The sequence below is a fragment of the Oryza sativa genome, chromosome 9 (genome assembly GCF_034140825.1).
Source record: "Oryza sativa Japonica Group chromosome 9, ASM3414082v1".
Lineage (NCBI taxonomy): Eukaryota > Viridiplantae > Streptophyta > Magnoliopsida > Poales > Poaceae > Oryza > Oryza sativa.
Genome location: NC_089043.1, coordinates 22,810,061 through 22,829,158, shown reverse-complemented (window position 1 = coordinate 22,829,158; position 19,098 = coordinate 22,810,061). Strand labels below are relative to the sequence as shown.

The 19,098-nt window shown below is 42.4% G+C and overlaps 4 protein-coding genes and 1 long non-coding RNA gene across 9 annotated transcripts; 1 reads left to right on the top strand and 4 right to left on the bottom strand.

Annotated features, from left to right (window-relative positions):
* Nucleotides 1-12: 12 nt before the first annotated feature.
* LOC4347389 (probable galacturonosyltransferase 4) lies at nt 13-4,064 on the bottom strand. Its single transcript, XM_015756445.3, has 7 exons — nt 3,764-4,064; nt 3,586-3,660; nt 2,976-3,388; nt 2,145-2,440; nt 1,673-2,030; nt 995-1,570; nt 13-530 (listed from the first exon to the last, which is right to left on the bottom strand). Exons 1-7 carry the CDS (start codon nt 3,891-3,893, stop codon nt 255-257), a joined length of 2,124 nt encoding a protein of 707 aa, XP_015611931.1. The 5' UTR covers nt 3,894-4,064; the 3' UTR covers nt 13-254.
* A 6,047-nt stretch (nt 4,065-10,111) lies between these two features.
* Nucleotides 10,112-12,971, bottom strand: LOC9268749 (uncharacterized). 5 transcript variants are annotated; one of them, XR_001539992.3, is made up of 5 exons: nt 12,689-12,971; nt 12,141-12,437; nt 10,754-11,447; nt 10,610-10,668; nt 10,112-10,529 (listed from the first exon to the last, which is right to left on the bottom strand). XR_001539992.3 is itself a non-coding variant. In XM_066304161.1 (3 exons), the coding sequence occupies exon 3, from the start codon at nt 11,381-11,383 to the stop codon at nt 10,748-10,750; it is 636 nt and encodes a 211-aa protein (XP_066160258.1). In that variant the 5' UTR covers nt 11,384-11,447; nt 12,255-12,437; nt 12,689-12,971. The 5 variants fall into 5 exon arrangements, 1 of the variants encoding a protein (XP_066160258.1); XR_001539991.3 differs by having other exon boundaries at nt 12,255-12,437; XR_010735030.1 differs by lacking the exon at nt 10,610-10,668 and having other exon boundaries at nt 12,119-12,437.
* LOC136351805 (uncharacterized) lies at nt 12,381-14,576 on the top strand. The gene is made up of 3 exons (XR_010735031.1): nt 12,381-12,521; nt 13,292-13,364; nt 14,228-14,576. It is a non-coding gene; the product is annotated as an uncharacterized lncRNA (long non-coding RNA).
* Nucleotides 14,558-16,738, bottom strand: LOC136351804 (uncharacterized). Its single transcript, XM_066304160.1, has 3 exons — nt 16,582-16,738; nt 14,969-16,458; nt 14,558-14,875 (listed from the first exon to the last, which is right to left on the bottom strand). Exons 1-3 carry the CDS (start codon nt 16,625-16,627, stop codon nt 14,558-14,560), a joined length of 1,854 nt encoding a protein of 617 aa, XP_066160257.1. The 5' UTR covers nt 16,628-16,738.
* A 160-nt stretch (nt 16,739-16,898) lies between these two features.
* Nucleotides 16,899-18,355, bottom strand: LOC4347387 (uncharacterized). The gene is made up of 2 exons (XM_015756443.3): nt 17,968-18,355; nt 16,899-17,757 (listed from the first exon to the last, which is right to left on the bottom strand). The coding sequence occupies exon 2, from the start codon at nt 17,750-17,752 to the stop codon at nt 17,264-17,266; it is 489 nt and encodes a 162-aa protein (XP_015611929.1). The 5' UTR covers nt 17,753-17,757; nt 17,968-18,355; the 3' UTR covers nt 16,899-17,263.
* Nucleotides 18,356-19,098: the final 743 nt, after the last annotated feature.

The window sequence follows — 19,098 nt, the reverse complement described above, 5'->3', positions numbered from 1 at the left end:
CTTCCATAGGAATAATACAATCAAATAATTTACTATATTAACATTAGTGACTACAAAATGTGATGCAGCTTTCGTGATCTGTGATTGAACATGTCTCTGATCTAAAGCCTACCACTAACTTGCTGGAACCTTTACAAGAGAGAAGAGCCCAGATAAAAGAATATCGCTCTAGACAGCTTAAATAAAACCTAGAGCGTAAAGAATTAATCTACCAGGTGAAAAGAAAATAATTGGATAATACAACACTCTGTCATTCAGGGATTTATATTGCAGTCCCGTAGGAAGACTTGATCGAAATCGACGTATTTTGACCAGTATTTGCGATATCTGGACAATCCAATCTCAAGCCAGGGTTTCAGATTACCATTGTAGTGTATGACAGATGCCCTCCGGATATCCTTCTCATTGATGTTTGGGTTGTACCCAAGTCCCAACTGATGCCAGGAGTGATGAAGAGGGAAGGTACGGTTCCAAAATGTTACGAGACCAGCAGGAAGAGTACCTAGCTTCCACAATATCCTATTTTCGTTCTGCAGAAATCAGATATCAATAAGTGAAATAAACAGCAGAACAATAGGACAAACCAACACTACATCTCTCCTGCACGTTCGAGAAAAAAAAACCAGCACTACAGAATGGTAAATCATATTTTCGGTTGAGAATTTGAGGTTGTTCATCGGTTTAACTGTAGCAGCTTTTCTAAGCATAACAATATAACATGCTCAATTCCTAGTTGGAAGTATGGAACATTAGATCAGGTGCTTTCAATTCAATTCCAGCCAGGGTTAGAAGTGCAAGTTTTCATTACACTAGCTGAACGGACCCACTACAGCTTTTCTTCAAACAACGAGATTGACAAGATGGTCTCTGCTGGTTGAGGCTTAATATTTTACATCTACTGGTGTTCAAGTGCAGGAGGAGCAGTAGGATGGCAGAGAGACCATCTCCAAATATTTTTACAAATAAATATGATTGTAAGCTCATAAGTACTCACCAGTCTTTGCCAATTGTGGTAGACGTCAGTAATCTTTTGTCTTCTCCACTCAGATAGATCGAACACATTCATGCCATACGCCCAACCGCAGGCACGCGGGTCAAAATTGCTGGCAATAAGAGGATTTGAGAAGTTGAGGTACTTATCAAACCTATGAAAGGTCTCTCCACAGGTCTCAACAGCACCATTAACCTTGCCTTTTAGATCAATGGACCAAATCGCACTTAAGTCCTGCTGTACTACAGTGTCATCATCCAGGAATAACACCTTGCTAAGCTTCGGGAAGATTTCAGGGAGATAAAACCTCAGATGATTGAGCATTGACAAGTACTTGGGGTTCCGGAACTTGGGATTTTCATCACGCCTGGCCTGCCCACTCTTGAAGTAGTAATCAATCATAGACTGTGATTCTAGCTGCTTCATAACTGGACTGTAGGTAGAATTCAGCCATGTAAACTCTTCAATGTTTTGAACCTGAATGGCTGCTTCACCCAAGGGATTAGCCAAGAACCACATCTTCATTGCAGCATAGTTAAGCCTATCCGTGACAATGTGGAAGACATGATCTGCTGGTTTCTGCATTTAAATAAAGTGGTATGCATCTCGTTAAATATAACAAAAAATGGGTAGAAGAACTATTAGTTCATAGAGATTAATGTCAAAGGTCAAATGATGTACCTTAGCATGAATAATAGTGGAGTTTACAACCACTGCAGCAGCCAACACATTATCTGAGAACAACGCATAGTGATAGAGTTTTGGATCTTCCAACTTTTCTATATGTGGGAATTTTTTATTGTTGGAGTTGGTGTAGTAGTACTCATTTGTAAGCCGCAGCGGAAGGCAATGAAGTCCTTTTGGTAAAGATTTTGCTGCTACTTGTGCTAGATAGTTGGTTTCCTTTTTATGAGATTGGAGTCGCTCCTCTGTTGAGTGAAGGGTTGCACGGAGCCTGTTCAGAGCACCCGAGCAACTATCAAGAATTCTCTTTCCCTTTCCCAATGTTTGCTCCATTGCTCTTATTTTGCTAAGTACACTGCATAATAATAAAAAAGGGTGAGATGTCCAATTTCAACAAAAGGTACGGCAAAAGCAATAATGCACCATGATGACACACACACACACAGAGAGAGAGAGAGAGAGAGAGTACTTCTGAGGAAGCTGGCCACCACTGGTTGCATCACCTAGGACTCTTTGGATATCCCTCATCCGTGCACGAAGCTCCCTTGCAAAACCATGATTGCCTCTAGAAGCTACAAGGCTCAGATATGTCGTTGCTCTCGTCAACTGGTCCTTGATTGTGCGGATGGTAGCGTCTGGGGAAGTAGTGGAATGACCAGCACTAACACTTGTTGGGAGAGCAGAATTACTGTTAGTTGTTGGTGTGTAAGACTCTTTGGGAATAGCTTTTGTAACTTGTTCAGACAATCTACCAGTGCTCCTTTCCTGGACAATTGAACAATTAACAGTTAGTTCATAGCATAACCTGAAAGACAATCACTGACGGTTGAGTGGTTGACGGAACACATATACTATGACTGTGGATAACTGAGTACACAAGTTACAGTATGTTAACACCACTAAACAATATGTTTATTCCAAATAAGCAGTCCAGCTTTCAGAAAAGGGTGACAAAATGGAAAATCACAAAAAGAATGGGCATCTAAATGCATTTTTACTCAAGTGTATAGAGTTGTAATATACATGCAACTATGCAAGAAAGGTGAACAACAGAATATTAAATTCATTAAAGAAAATAAAAACCATTGAAAAATCTGCACCACCTCGGCAGCACTCACTTACTTGATTCCTAAAATGAGCATGATTTTAGGTGCTAGTAAATATGTATAGCTGCGAGGTGTTGATGGTACAAGGTGTCTAAAGTCTTACTTTCTAGTTAGTAGTCCCTACCCATGATTCTTAAAAGGAAACTTTATCACCCTTGCCAAGTATGCAATCGGTCATCTGTAATCAATTTTACCTTTTCTAGGGATGAATTCAGGTTTCCACTAGTGTGCGTTCCAGCAATGTTGTTCACCCCTGTTTCACCTGTTCCATCATTCTGTTCTTCCACACTAACACCCAACTTTACCCTATCAACCCTTTCACCATCCCGCTCCTCACCTCCGTTGATCTCCCATGGTTGAGTAAACCCATCTGAACCTCTGTCCCTGCTGACAACCTCCCAGATAACGCCATCCCGTCCCGACTGAGCAGCACCATTCCCTTCAGTAATCACCACATTGGCATCCCCTGATCCTGGGTCCTTCCTCGATACACTTGCATCGGATTTCTCGAATGCCGGATTCTTACTCGCCGCCTCAACCACTTGCCAATCTTCGGTTGCTGATAGCACCCGGTTCTTGTGCTCGCCTAGCCTCTCAATCGTCAAATCTACAACACCAACACACCCAAACTTAACATTACAGAGTCTACAACAATCGGCAGTTTAGACGCAACAAAAAACGTGAACAGAATCTTACTCTGCCTACCATTTCCTCCACGATATGAGACAAACAGTGAGAATGTAAATCCGCACTACTGGATAGTACAAAAAATGCAAAATGATAAACAGCGGAAGGCACCCCCACCTTTGGTGAGGGAGACGTCGGAGGCAGCCACCACCAGATTGTACTCGCCATCCCGATCCAGCACGCCGCTCGCCACTGCAAAAGAGAAGGAAAAACAAAAACACCACCCGTCAAGCACGGATCTCCCCACATTGTCGGCGAAGAGAGAGAGGGGGGGGAGGCATTCGTCCGTTCGTACCGGTGGAGTCCGGGAGGGTGGAGACGGAGACGGGGGAGCCGCCGTAGAGGACGAGGGGCGCGAGCACCGACGAGAGGAGGAGCAGCAGCACCACGCCCCTGCAGCGCCGGCCCCGCGCCACCGCCACCATGGGCTCCCCAATTCCCGCCGCCTCCCTGCACTTCGGAGAGCACGCGCGCCTCGCCGCCGCCGCCGCCGCCGCGCCGAGCGATGCGGGAGGAGGAGGAGATGGCGGTCGCGTTTTGCGGTGGGCGCAGGCGCAGCGAAAGCCGAGGCGGCCGCTTATTTTTTGGGAGGAGGCGAGATGTGTTGTGTGTGTGTGGGTTTTGGGCGTCGGCACGCGCGGCGCGGGGGGGCCCGGATGCGAAATCTCGGGGCGCGCGTGGCGTGGGTGACGGCGTGAGCGTGAGCGTGAGCGACCGACCCATATGCGTGTGTACGACTTTAAATTTGCTTGCTCCACCCTGGATTCCCATGATATCGTGGAGTAGAAGTAAAAATATTTTTCTCCATCCAATTTGGGCAGATAGTGTGTGAGCTGGAGTAGTAGATCTATTTGCTGTCCCTAAGCTGATAACTGTCCCAAATTGCTTTAAAATTGGTGCAGGTCTCTATATTTAAGGCTGTGTTCTTTGATTAGGGTTCCAACCCCTCTCCCTCATGTTTCGCGTGCACGCTTTTCAAATTGTTAAACGGTGTATTTTTTGCAAAAAAGCTTCAATACAAAAGTTGTTTAAAAAATCTTATTGATCTATTTTTTTAAAGAAAATAGCTAATACTTAATTAATCACGGACTAATAGACCATCTCGTTTTCCGTGCACAAGACATGGGTTCCCAACTCATAGAAAAGAACACACTCTAAGAGCACCCGCAATGGTAAAGTAAGGTGCTATCTATAAAACATGTACATCTCAGCAATAGACTCGATTAATAGTAAACCACCTTAATAGTATGTCTACATTGGTATCTATAATTCTCTCATGCATTGCCTCGTTTTTCTCTATAGACTATCTCTAAGTTAGTAGATAGCTTTGCTCTCTCTCTTCATTTAATACCTTCCAAGTAGGAAAATATGCTGACATGGATCTCTTGTAGAGAGCCTATAGATAACCATTGTGGGTGCCCTAAGCACTGAATGCAGTGTGAATTATTAGCGTATGACTAGTTAACTATTAGCTTAAAATAACTAAAAAATAAATTAATATGATTTTTAATGTAAATTCTTACTATATGAAAATATAAAACAAAACATTATAGTTTAGTAGTTCAGGAAGCACACGTGTGAAAAACGAGAGTATAAGTTGAGAACTTTCTCATCAAACATGCCCTTGATCTTTTTATCTCTCCTATTTTTTTTTGTCCCGTCTCACACCATTGTGATACCGCTCCACCGTCTTCCTCATCATCATCGTCGCCGTCCTCCAACACCATCACCGTTACCAATATTATCATCTCCAACCTCCTTCCCTTGTCTCACCCCTCCCTCCCCCACCTCGATCCATCATCGTCGCTCTCCACCTCTTAATCACATGGCCTTTGTTTTCCACCGCTGATCTCACCCATTATCGGTCTTCCACCACCGCCGTCATTTGTCTAAAGCCTTCCTTCTATGTACATTGTAGTTTGGTTATCACTAGTGCCAAGGCTCGCCAAGGAAGCTCCCATCGCCGGTTAGTCCGCCATATCCTCCATGTATTCTTTGTTTGGACCTCTCCCGATTAAAGTGTGTGTTTGTGTTTAAGGGTCCGTGATCCATTTCCCAAAAAAACAGGATAGCTATTTAGTACATAATAATTAATTAGGTATAACTAAAACGATTTAAAAAATGGATAAACATGATTTTCTAAAGTAACTATCATATATTATTTTATAGAGACACACAGTGTTTAACCGTTTGGAAAGCCCGTGCGTGAAAACACTAGACTATAAGATAGGAACGGGTATTCTGAACGCAGCCTAATAAAACTAACACTAGGAGCTTTTCTAAAGCATTGATAGGCGCCTACAAATCGGGCGTCCGATTTTTTTTTTTTTTGCTACAAGTGGATCGAACATGTTTCACTAAATAGATCGAAAATATTTCAGTCTTTTAAAAAGCTGAAACACAACCAAATCACCTCATGAAATATTTTGCTACAATGTATGAAACAACGGTTCCAAAAAAAACCGAGCGTTGTTTCACCCTATATAAAAATAATATTTTAGCAAATAGCGAAAGAATGTTTCAATTCACTGGAACATTTGATCCATACACAGTGAAACATTATGAGTACACTAGGTGAAACATTTTTGGCGGAACAAAAAAATGAAACGGATTTCTTAATAGAGGGTTTCTATAATATATGGGTGATTTGTTGCAAACGAATATTTCAATTCACTGCAACATTTCATCCATACATAGTAAAACATCATGCGTACACTAGCTGAAACATGTTGGTGTAACAAAAAATGAAACGGATTTTCTTAATATGGCGTTTCCATAATATGTGAGTGATTTGTTGCAACGGCGTGTGTGGTGGAGACACGTGGCGGGGGTGGTGCGGCGTGGGGACGGCACGTGGGCGGCGGGCGCGCGCAGCGCCCGATTTTTCTAGCGCGCGTCGGGCACCCAATCCCTGGCGTTTTTCTTGATTTCCATGATCAGGGGTGGATCTATACAGTAGTATGAGCGGTGTCAAGCGACACCGACGACTTTGGGCAAAACCTATAGCGAAACTGCTTATCCACATATTATAACACTATGGTCTAAGCATAATTAACATACTATGACACCGATAGACACGTTATGATACCAACTAATCGATTTTTTAGATCTGATGATGAATACCGAAAATGCTCACACTCGGACGACCGCGCGGGATGGAGAAAAATCGGACGCTGTTGTTGACGAAAAAATCGAACACACCGGCCTGGGAGATCTGCTTAGCTCCAGTGTAGGTCCAAATCTTGGTGAGGTGCAGGCGTGCCAGTCAGTTTGATCCTGCAACTGACAAGATATGCAAATAGTAGATCAAAACAGCCGATCGGCTAACAAGCCAATGGAGTGGTTCCAGCCGATAGCCGATAATAGCCGATGCCGATACCAGCCGATAGCGATAGGGTTTAAGCAATCGGCTATATATCCAATGTAGATAATGATATAAAGGCGATCGGCTGATGATGATAGAATATAGCAATAATATAATCCAGTATAAACCAATCAGCTAGCAATGATATGATAAATAAGCATCGATCCGAAGTTTAAAGCACACATCGGCTGGAGGTCCGATGTCATGAAATCCACAAAATTAGATTAAACAGTGAAACCTTTGTTGTCATCGGCTAAATCCAACTTATATGTATATGCAATCCTCATGAGCCGATGCAACGTCCAGATAACTTACCGGCTGAAACCCCGATGAAACCCTTATTGGCAATCAATAAGCAGGCTAGAGATTATGGTTCTAAGCACGACTTAGTAGATCAAACTTAACTGATGTAGCACTAAGTATGAAAAGAAACATAATATCTAGACAATCAAGCCGATGACTGATTTTTAGGATGGTAGATGCCTATGCTAATCTAATCTAGCAAGGCGATTTAGCCGATACCGGCAGAAACCCTAAAGCGAGAGACAGCCGATAGAGCTAAATTGATATGCTAAGACTGGATTATCAGAGACATATGATAAATAGGTAGGCAAATATATCATCCAAACCAGAGCAATCCAAGAGGTCGAATGTACTGATGCAACCTTGAACGACGCCGATGTAGACGATACAATTGCCTAGGCCGACGGAACATTGGACTTATCCCTTCGCCGGAGATCGAAGACGATGCAGCCCCGCGTCGGGTGCCAAGTTCCGCCGGAATGTAAAAAATAAAAGTAGAAGTAAAAAGGGTGGCGATGCGCTGAATTGTATTGTTGATCGATAGATTGATAGATTACAATGACCCCGGGTGTACATATTTATACCCATAGAGAGATACTAGTCCTCGTCGGACAAGAAAGAAACTAAAAAGGAAAAGATAAAGTCCTTATCGGACACTAAACACACTTTCCTAAAGATAAAAGGAAACTAACAAATTATGCCTAATTAATAGATAACTGTCATGTTGCATCCTTCTTGAACTCGAACTCTTCTAGATAAGCTTCCTTTGATTGATCCGACTCCACTAAGAACACGACATCGTGGCGACTTAGACTCCCATCGGCTGATTCTAGAACTTTGAAGCCGATACTGACTCTAAACCGATGGTAACTTTGGGCTTACCAAATTTCACTGTTAACAGCTGTCTGCCACTGCAGCATGCAAATAATCTTTTCTTTTCTTATTTCTTCAAAAGATTTTTTATCGTAAACTATTTATCTAATCTACGATCTGATTGCACCCCTAAATTCGTTACAATTAAATCTTTACAACAAGACCACACATTATTATATTTCGACAAAAAATATTTTAATTTTTTTATTGATTTTTTTTAATGTTGCATGTGGTCTCTTTTGATGTTTCAACCAATAGTTTTACAATGTTTCAGCTAGTGTACTTATGATGTTTCACTGTGTACGGATCAAATGTTGCAGTGGAACGCGCCGTTGCAATAAATCACACACATATTTTGGAAACCCTCTGTTAAGGGAATTTGGTTTATTTTTTGTTCCACAAAAAATGTTTCACCTAGTGCACTCACAATGTTCCACTACGTATAGATCTAATATTGCAGTGAACTGAAATATTTCATTGCAACAAAAAACCCACATATTTTGGAAACCTCCTATTAAGAAAATTCGTTTCATTTTTTGTTTCACAAAAAAATGTTCCACCTAGTATACTTATAATGTTTCACTATGTATAGATCCAATGTTGCAGTGAACTGAAACATTCTTCCACTATTTATTGAAACATTGTTTTTATATAAGGTGAAACAACACCAGATTTAAACGAGTGAAACATTTTCGATCTACTTAGTGAAACAATTCCGATATACCTGGTAAAACATCGTGCAATATTTAAAAATAATTCAATAATAAGCTAATTTTTTTCCATCGGAATATATCCATGTGTTTTTGTTTTGAAGATTTAATTGCAACGAATTTAATGGTGTAATCAGATCATGATTTGGATAAGTAATTTAAGAGAAAAATTAATTTAAAAGTAGTTTTGCACGTAAATCGGACGCTGACGTCATGCTGACGTCAACGTCCGATTTTTTTCCTAAAACATCGGACGTCCGACGCGTAGCCCTCTCCGATAAATACTGATCGAACTGATCTGATCTGCGGCTGCAGGTGTACATATATGCATATATGCATCGTGTATATCTGCAGGTCGTCTGCTCGTGCCGGTTGACGCGAGCATATGAACCTCACGCGAGCACGCGCGCGGCATGAACATCCAAAATTACTGTATGATTTTGGTTGTTGCGACGTGCAACTGCCGAGATATGCACGCGTAAGTGTGAATTTTTGTGGCACTGCCTGACTGCCATGTGCTGCTCTCTGTTCCAGAACAGTTACATTTTACAAGTCGATGATTTATTCGTCATGCTTTTGAAGGGGAAACTGAAAAGATGGGATATTGTTTCAAGCCGTCAAGGAGAAGAATATAAATCAGTCCATGCACATTTCAGCTCGATCTACACAAAAGTTCAAATTGAACCAACAAAAGTAAAAAACTAAAAAAGATACCGAAGCAAAATTTCAGTAACAACAGATTATTTTTTTTAGGGTTTGTTGGAACCATGCCACCCTAATTTTACAAAATTTGAGATATGTCACCCGTATCTCAGTGACATGTAGGACCCACATGAGTCAATGACATGTCGGTCAGGGTGGCATATCACAAATTTGAAATTTGTGTGGTATGGTTCAAATTTTCCCTTTTTTTTAGAGTAAAATGCATGGAGGGTCATTAAACTTGTTTAAGTGTGTCATATAGGTCACTCTACTTTTAAAATGCACATTTGGGTCACTAATGTGAGATAAGTGAGTCACTTACCCATCTAACTATTCACGCGAGCATACTTTGTACACATGGCATGCCATGTAGGATTGAAAAAATTGCATTTGAAAATATGCAGGAAACCCCCTATGCATTGTGATTAAATCGTCTCGTATCAATTCCCTAAATAAATTGACTAGTAAACAGATCCTGAAATCAGTGCATGACACGTTCGTAGGAGGCTGCCAATATTCTTATTCCCGCTGAATGCATATGTGATATCAATTTTTTAATGGATGTGTTAGACCATTGGAAATTAACAGATACTAGACCATTGTATGGCATAAGAATTCACCAATTTGTTGGCATGCATGTTTTGCCATAGTGGCTTCTACTTTTACTTTTAATTTCAGAGACACTACAGGCTTTCATAAATCAACATTTCTTAATGATGTTCCACATCTCAAAATCACATAGAAAACGATCTTACATTAACTGATAACATCCATGAGCAGTCAACACTAAGTTCCACTAACCAAAAGCCATAAATTTCAAAAGGGGAATAAATCCAATTGTTGAATTGTGCACCTTTTATTTTGCATTTTGCAACATTGAAAAAACAAGATAGAAAGCACCCATATAACTTCTATTTTTTTTTCTTCTGGCTAGGTGGTCTAGATGATCTGGCCGTTGTTGATCTTGTGTTGCTTCTCTTCATCCTTGCTCTGCCCACGTGTGTAGATGTTGTCGCTCTTGGCTGTGGTAGTGTATTTCTATTAGCTTCAATGAAGACTGAATCCGGTAAAGGGCCTAGCTGGTTAATGGAGGATTGAGTTGATGTTGCCTAACAAGCAAATTAGTATGAAACATGAGTAGGTAGCAGATAGTGACAGTGAAAAATGTTAAACCATGCATGCAACTAACCTGTTCTAATAAAGTAGTCAACACTGAAGTGCTATGTTGGCCCTCTTGTACTAATTCTTCTGGAACAATTGGAAACGTTTGACATAAAAGATTAAGAAATGCTTGCCGAAGGTGACAGTACATAAAGGATATAGTTAACTATACCTCATTCATGTAAACATCTTTGTCATCTTGCATTACTTGTACACTCCTCTTCCTTTTTGGTCTCATCTTTTTAGTTGTACCAAGTAATTCACAATTATTCCTATTGTGTCCAGCCCCATCACAATAACTACAATGAATAACCACGCCATGCTTGGACAATTTTGTACCACCCTCCAATTCAATGGATTGCTTCCTCCTAGTTTTCTTTGGTCTCCCTACTTTCTTTTCATATTTAGGAGGTTGGACATTTACACCATTCATTTTTTCCCATTTAGATTGATCCCTTGAAGGCACTATGTTATATTTGTATGCAGCACGAAATGACTCTAATGAGTAGCATGGAGATACCATGTCCTCAGGTTGTATCCTTTCATTCCTAAAGCATGATATGGCATGACTACATGGTATTCCTGTGAGTTGCCAGCGTCTGCAATCACAACACTTCACATTGATATCAACTATGAACTGGTGATCTCTGTCGGTGACTTGGAAAATACCCTTCCCAGCAGGCAGTGTGTAGCATGTATTGGCTAACTCGGCAGTCTTCTCTAGTTTCTGTTTTATCTTTGGGCATATATTTCCACTCCATTTCTCCTCAACCTCCTTTTGCTTCATGTACACTCTAGTCATGATTTAGGTCTTTATTTTCTCAATCATGCTCAATATTGGCAGTTCCCTTGCATGAAGAATGTACCTACAGATTGAAAGAGGAAATGTTAATACTATTGATAATGCTAATTGGAAAGCACACATGTACAATTAGGAAAAATATATCTCACTTATTGAAAACTTCACAACTATTATTCAACAATATATCACACTTCGGAAAATCACTAAAGAATGCTCTACACCACGTATTTGGTGGGATTTTGAAACAACCCACAGTTTAGTTAAATCATAAATCTGTAGTTATGCACATAATTATAGTTTTAAAAGGAACCAAGCAGTGCACATGTAGGCACTCAACTTAGTTTCCCATGCATTAAATCAGAATCCCATATATATTGGTTAGCAACCCCAAAGCATTTCAATACATGTCTAGAAGTACATTCGATTAAATAATTAAAAATGTAGATGGTCTGAATACATAAGCATATAAGAGGTTCATACTAGCTACAAATTAGCTGTCACACCCATAAACTGCAACTTTCATCTGCTAACTCAGAGAGGTATCAATGCCATCAAGGATAGATCAACACTTTAAGCTAGTGTTGAGTATCATCATTCAACTAACGAATCAGCCACTAACTTGTCTTTCACCCTTGCGGCCACAATTGGTACCACCATAAAAGAAGCCATGTTTTCTTTATCCAGTCAAGGGTGGTCAAGGTGACCACAGTGCAAAGAGTAAATAAAAACTCTCACCTAGTGAGCTTGTGACACATACCCATAATAATAGTGAAAATCAACAGGGAGAAGTATGGGCAGCATTCCTAACACCTCCTGGTAATAAGTAAGAGAAGGTGGAAGTTGGTGAGATAGATAGGGGCACAACGATCACCTTCAACCAGTGAACACATCGAGCAACACAACCCCTCTCCACCTTCACCTCATTTGCCAACCATTCCCAAGATTTGTAGCCAATCAACCTGAAAATGGTGACGTAGAGCACCACCATCAGCTCGGCTAGGAGGAGGACAGGGAGAGTAGCAAGGAGGACTGCCGGTTTGGGGAAGAACTGGACCTGCAGGGGGAGGAGTGAAGCTCATTAGCTGCAAACTTGTGGGGGATCAATCAAGAAACATCACCCACCAACAGAACGGAGCAGGTGATTTTCCCCATATTACCACAACCACATTCCCTAGTAAATTAAACTTAAAACAATCTATCACCAGTGTGTAGTTTTCCCTAGCACCTTAGTTCAGTTTTTAATAGGAAAGAAGGAGGAGCAGCAGCAGCAGATAAAATGGAGGAGTAAGGAATAGGAGCACTTACCTAGGGGATGGTTGCACGGTGATGTCGAGCTCTATGGGGCACTGGTCAGGGCATCTGGGCTTAGAGCTCCATGCGTGACTCCATTCTAGCCATGGGAGTCCACTTCTTTGAGCTGTGGGTTGGAGAGCTCAAGGAGGAGGATTAGGAGGGCAGGTCTTGTTGGTAGCCTGGGCATTGAGGTTGCCGAGAGCAACATGGTGGCAGCAGCAACAGTACTAGAGTGGGGATTTGAGGGAGAAGATAGCCACTGCTAGCAGCAAATGGAGGAAGGAAGAAGGGGATTAGCTAGCTGATGCTTTTACCTGTACAAGTCATAAGAGGGGAGAGAAGGGGAGAGGTCTGTACAGATGAGAACAGAGGAGAAAAGGAAAGGTGGACTAATTGCTAGATGCACATTAGTAGGCTACACAGAACACCAACTTGAGCATAGGGACCCAATAATCTGCAGTCCAAGTATACTTTAGATAAATTATCTAGCACATCGCAATTGGAGTTTCGGTATAATAAAAAGGTTACAAATTTGTAAGCACATTTGTAATTGTAAATTATTGTATTTCTATTCGTATAGTTTAATTAAATCTTGACGCGTTTGACGGAATGCAGGAAGGGAACTAGAGGCGGAGTCAGGTCAGTGGGGGAGTGCCAGCTAGTTTCGATTTGAACTACGAGGATTCAGGCAAGCGAACCTTTGATCATGATGATTTGAATTATTTTGCGTAAACCTTATTTTGCTTCATGATACTGTCGCCTTGCATAAAATTGATTTAACAAAATATAAGCCGGAATATATATAGAGAGAATGATAGATGCTGGGAGGGGACAGTTGATGGAGCAACTGACCTTCCAACACTTACTAAGTTACTAGAAGGGTAGAGGGTGCCCATGGATGGAGATTGACTGGAAGCGGGACCCTTTACATATGGCTATAATATAAGGACTAAAAATCACTCTCACTTGTATACGTGTGCCGTATAAAAATCGTGTCAACCATATCCTTGTCGCAAGGCGAGCAACGCGTTGTATCTTATCAAGTTGTTACACTCCGCATGGTGCGTAATGATATATAGTGGTAAGATGGGAGATGATATAAACCCCATAGAACGTTAGTACTTGGATGGGAGATGATATAAACCCCATCAAGATAGTAACATGTGGTGGAGCAGAGTGTAATGTGCTGAAATAAGAGAAGTGTGTTGTACTCTAAATATTACAAATACGCGACTTGTAATATATAGAGTGAATATGGGTACAGTGATACAAGCCTGCGCAGTGCTCAACTAAATCGTGATTCACGCCTGTCTCTTGGATTAGAGGCTACGGGAGCCTATTGCGGTTCTTTCTCACTATACAAGTGATTAGTTGTTTTTCTTATAAATTAAATATGGACTTCTCTTACAAGAATCATTTTTTTAAAAAGGAATTATAATTGAGAATTGATGACTTGATATGATTTATGAAATTGCATGTCATATATCCTTGCTATTAATATTGCTTGCTGAGTACTTGTACTCACCCTTGCTATTAACCCTCCTTGTTTAGATGCAAACATTTATGGGCAAGCCAGTGAGTTAAGTGGTGGGTTGGAGGATCAGTACTATGCCCCTTGGTGTGCTGAAAATCAAGGGGATGTTGTTTATGACTATGACATGTATTATGGAGGATGGGATGAGTAGATGTATGCATGGGAGTGGTCTAGTAGCTTTGTCAGTGAACCTGGAATATTGGAGCACCTAGTGACCAAAGTATTGCTAGCTCTTGCTTGAAACTTGTATTATTAATGGGTGAATGTGTAAGGCCCTGTTTCAGACTTTAGCCCTGCGTGGCATGGTATTGTAATGTTATCTGAACATTCTAGCTATTATTCTGCTGCTATCTTTGATGTGGATCATTATTCGCTAGAGTGCGGCTATGGTGAATAATAATCCATGGACTAGTGATGTCATTTTGGTAATGATGGCGCGGGTCGTCACAGATTTCTTCTAGGTACTCATGTGCTTGCACGTTTAAAGCTTTCATTTTCTCCATGTTTTTGTTCCACTCAATTACATTGCTTGATCTTGCAATTGCCCAGAGTTGATTCTTCGAGGTTTCCCCCTTATATAGCACATGGAAATTCTGGTAGAGGTGTCTCACACAAAACCGGTGTTCAGCATCATTGAACACATCCCCAACAGCCGGTATCAATCCCTACAAATGAATAGGATTTCACTGATTACATGAATGTAAAAATTAAATCATGTATGACATAGAGTATATGAGATAATACATGCATATTCTCACCTTTTGCCTATCAGTCATGATTGTATATGGAGTTGTGTTAACTATATGTAAATCATCCTTTAGGGTCTGAAGAAACCATGTCCATGTGCTCCTTGATTCCACTTCCACTACAGCCATGGCAATAGGGAAAATGCAATTACTTGGATCAATTCCAACAGCTGTGAGCAAATGTCCCCCAAACTTTGTCTTGATGTGGCAACCATCTAAGCAAATTAGTGGCCTACAACCGATTTTGAATCCTCTCTTGCAAGCATCTAATGATACATATAGTGTATTGAATCGTCCATTTGACAAGTACAAGAAAAAACAGCTCCCTGGGTTAGACCTTCTCAACTCAGCAGCGTAGTCCCATAATTGATTGTATTGAGCTATCTCATCCCCATATATCTTCTTGAGTGCTATTCTTCTAGCTCTAGCAAGCTTACTTCTAGATGGTGTCAGGTTAAAGTCTTTTTGCACTGTTCTTGCAAAATTCCTTATAGTCATCTTATCATCTGCCCTAAAAGTTTCCACATACTTGTTAGCAATATAGTTGGCAGTGAATGTCTTTAGCTCCCACTTCTTGTTGCATCTGTGTTCGCCGATATAAGTCTTGATCATGAAACATTTTGATCGGGTATCATGTGAAGCATTTAACTTCGATGGGCAGGTTTCATCACAATGAGCCCTTATTCTATCTTTGTCATTATAAGGCATCTTGATAGCCACTCTGTTCTTGACACTGTGTTCATTTATATCATTTATAGCATCCCTTAGTGCTTCCACTGTTGGGAATACCATGCCAACAAAGAACTGTGGATTTGTCATGTCCTTAGGCATGAAACTCTTGAATTTTAGTTGCGCCTCTTCATCATGACTAGAAGTATCACAAGGATCCAAACCTTCCTCACTAGATAGATGGCATTTTTCATCTTCCTCACCAGCACTTGACAATTGTTTGCCCTTTGGTGAAACTAGCTTATCAACGACATCCTTGTCCACCCACTTCTCAAACAAATCATCATCACCTTTATCTATTTCATAATCACTGTTAGTAAACTCAGCACCCTCATCATCATTATCACTTATATTGTCAACTTGGTAGTCCTCTGAAATGTGAGCCTTTTTAAAGTTGATATTTGCATTTAACTCATGTTTTCCGAGTGAATCCATCTCAGCAAATTCGGTGATAACATTATTATGAACATACAACCTCAGGGTCCTGAATCGAGGTGCCAAAGTAGCCATACTATTTGTGTGCACGTCAATTTTCACCCTTCTTAGCCCATTAGCCAATCCCCTCCCAGGAAGTAACCAGAAAACTTTTAAATCATCTACCTCTGCATGTCCAAGTTGTTTCAATATATCTTCAATCCAGAGCATTGACCATGCATCTACCTCACATCCATCAAAGTAATCCAAATTGCCACTAATATAGCCCCTGTCAGAACCTTCACCTTGAAAGAAACCACCATGAATAATCTCTAAAGAGAACAAGCCATCCTTTGGACCTAAATACATAACATGATTTACAAATGTGGCACTTTTACTGATTGTGTTTGTTTCAAAACAACAAGTTATGGAACAAATAAATCGATTCAAGAACAAAGATATCGATCTTAAGAGAAACTCACTGTACTCTGGAGGTGGACTGCCTGCAACGCGAATGTGCGGCGCCATGGATCACAACGTGTGCTCCTTTGTTCAGATCGCCTCCTGCATATGAGTCACAGAATGCCTCTATGATCTGGTGTGTATTGCCTCTCCGGCAAGGATGCAAATCACGCCTCCTGCGAACGTGCCGTGCGCTGAATTCAGGATTTGTTTTGCGTATGGTATGAGTCAGTTGAATTCGGGATTTGTTTATTGCGTATGGTATGATTCAGTTTTTTTTAGGGATTGGTATATATGAGTTAGATTTAATCACAATGCATAGGGGGTTTCCTGCATATATCCAAATGTAATTTTTTCAATCCTACATGGCATGCCATGTGTACAAAGTATGCTCGCGTGGATAGTTAGATGGGTAAGTGACTCACTTACCTCATATTAGTGACCCAAATATGTATTTTAAAAGTAGAGTGACCTATATGACACACTTAAACAAGTTTAATGACCCATCATGTATTTTACTCTTTTTTTTAAGGGGAAGTAACTCTGTCAAGAGAGACCAGAGTGACGTTCGCTTTGTAGATATCCTCCATCGTAATCGTCAGCACTCGAGTCCCCACGTGGCGGCGCCCAGACGCCACGTCACCATCACGCTGCTACTCAGTGTATGCCAGGTGGGGCCCACCTCCGTCCACGTCGTCGTCGTCACACGGTCGCCGGCGCGGGAGGCTCGCCCTCGATCAGCAGCGCCGAGCGCCAGACGGGGTCCACCTCGCCGTCGCCGGCGGCGGCGAGCCACGCGCCCACGTCGTCGAAGAGCGCGCGCCGCAGCTCGGCCGGCGGCGGCGGGGAGACGAGGCGGTCGCCCGGCACCCCGATGGCCGCCGCGCCGCCGTCCACGAGGGAGCGGAAGAACACGTCCCGCATCTCCCACCCTCCTCCTCCGCCGCCGCCGCCGGCGACCACCCCGAGCCCGCCGCGGCAGCTCTGCCACGGGAACCGGAACACCCCCGGTGCCTGATCCCCGACGACGTCAGCCGCCGCCGCCTCCTCGTCCCCCTCCTCGAACGGGAAATCCACCGCGCCACACGGCGGCGGCGGCGCCGCCGCCGCCACCTCCTCGTCCCTCCCGCGCTTCTTCGTCGTCGCCGCCGCCGCCTTGCGCTCCGGCTGCCCCCGCCGCCGACGATCCATGCACTCTACACAGAAACGCATGCAAACGCCCACGGATTAACATTGATTCGATTCAGCCTCCGAACTCTTGATCTGATCACCTCAAGAACCACAGATTTCACAATTCTTTTGGATGGACAGGCATGCAAATGCAAACAGTAGTGGAATAATTCAGGAACAAAGAACCGAAGAAACCTTTCTTGCATGCACGGATCGTAACATGCATGGATACCTACCTACTTGATGATCAAGACGAGAAGAGAAGATCGATCGATCGCTGCTATATATCTCTCGAGGAGGACGTACGAGGATATGGTGGCCGTCGGGACTCAGGCGCCGTCAGGTGTGCGTGAGCAACTGACAGAATTCAGAAAGAGAGAGAACAGAGGCCTGTGTATATCTGGTTATATGCTCCGAAGTTCATGGCTTCATGCTGAATGCCTGAATGTTAGCAAGGGATCAAGGAAACGTGCACTTGGGCGTGCGGCCGTAAGAGCGTAAGGCTCTCGAATCTTCTGTCGAAACCAAATTTTAGCTGGTACAGAGGAGATTTTGCTGCGATGCTGTCAGGGAAGTGAGCGGTTTCAGTTTCTCCTGCGCTAGCTGTACGAGTAGCTAAGCATCGTGAGGATTTTTGTCGCTGGCCCGGGGGCTCGGTGAATCGTCCAAGCACTGCACCGGACCACGGAGGACGCAAACATCGAACGGCGATACGTGGTGTAGTGCTCTGTTCATCTCGCACGGTCCAAGAGAACGAATATTCGGTCCATTGTTTTTTTTTTAATAAGTCTATGTTTGCCTCCCTTAACTATTGTTTTCGTCAAACGTATCTCTCAACCGTAAAACAAGTATATCGCATCTCTCAACCATAAAACGAGTATATCACATCCTTTAACTTTAAAAACCAACACAAACAAACTCATTTGATGGTTTGGAAAGTGGTTCCTACTGATGTGGCAGGTTGGCCGTGGTCGGACTCGCTGACGTGTAAACATGGTATCATATGTAAGTGACAAAGAAAAAAAATGTAATAAAGTATAGGGCCCACGTGTCAGCTTCCTATCTTCTTCTTCTTCTTCTCTCTCTTTCTTTTCTATTTTCCCCAACCAAGCCAGGCATGACGGGGGTGGTCAGCAAGCCCCTCCGAGCTCACCTCAAGTCCACCATGTCGTCTCCTGCGAGCCCCTCTGCGACGGTGCATTGTCCTCTTCGCCTCTATTCCTATCTCCTTTGTTCGCGCCCACGCTCACTGGCATCATTACTATTGGTGCTCGTTGGACAGAGGAGTCGATGGACCTCGGCGGCAACAGTGTGAGCCATAGTGTCCCGCTCGTATCCTCGAAATTAGGGGACTCAACGAGGTTTCA

Bases quoted from the DNA above. Each gene is read 5' to 3' on its own strand.
- LOC136351804 (XM_066304160.1), bottom strand. From the start codon at position 16,627: ATGGCGCCGCACATTCGCGTTGCAGGCAGTCCACCTCCAGAGTACA. The intron at 16,459-16,581 runs GTGAGTTTCTCT...TTATGTATTTAG, and splicing joins CAGTCCACCTCCAGAGTACA to GTCCAAAGGATGGCTTGTTC. The intron at 14,876-14,968 runs GTGAGAATATGC...ATTCATTTGTAG, and splicing joins TCATGACTGATAGGCAAAAG to GGATTGATACCGGCTGTTGG.
- LOC4347389 (XM_015756445.3), bottom strand. From the start codon at position 3,893: ATGGTGGCGGTGGCGCGGGGCCGGCGCTGCAGGGGCGTGGTGCTGCTG. The intron at 3,661-3,763 runs GTACGAACGGAC...TCTCTTTTGCAG, and splicing joins CACCCTCCCGGACTCCACCG to TGGCGAGCGGCGTGCTGGAT. The intron at 2,031-2,144 runs GTACTCTCTCTC...ATTATTATGCAG, and splicing joins GGTGGCCAGCTTCCTCAGAA to TGTACTTAGCAAAATAAGAG.
- LOC9268749 (XM_066304161.1), bottom strand. From the start codon at position 11,383: ATGACTAGAGTGTACATGAAGCAAAAGGAGGTTGAGGAGAAATGGAGT.
- LOC4347387 (XM_015756443.3), bottom strand. From the start codon at position 17,752: ATGGATCGTCGGCGGCGGGGGCAGCCGGAGCGCAAGGCGGCGGCGGCG.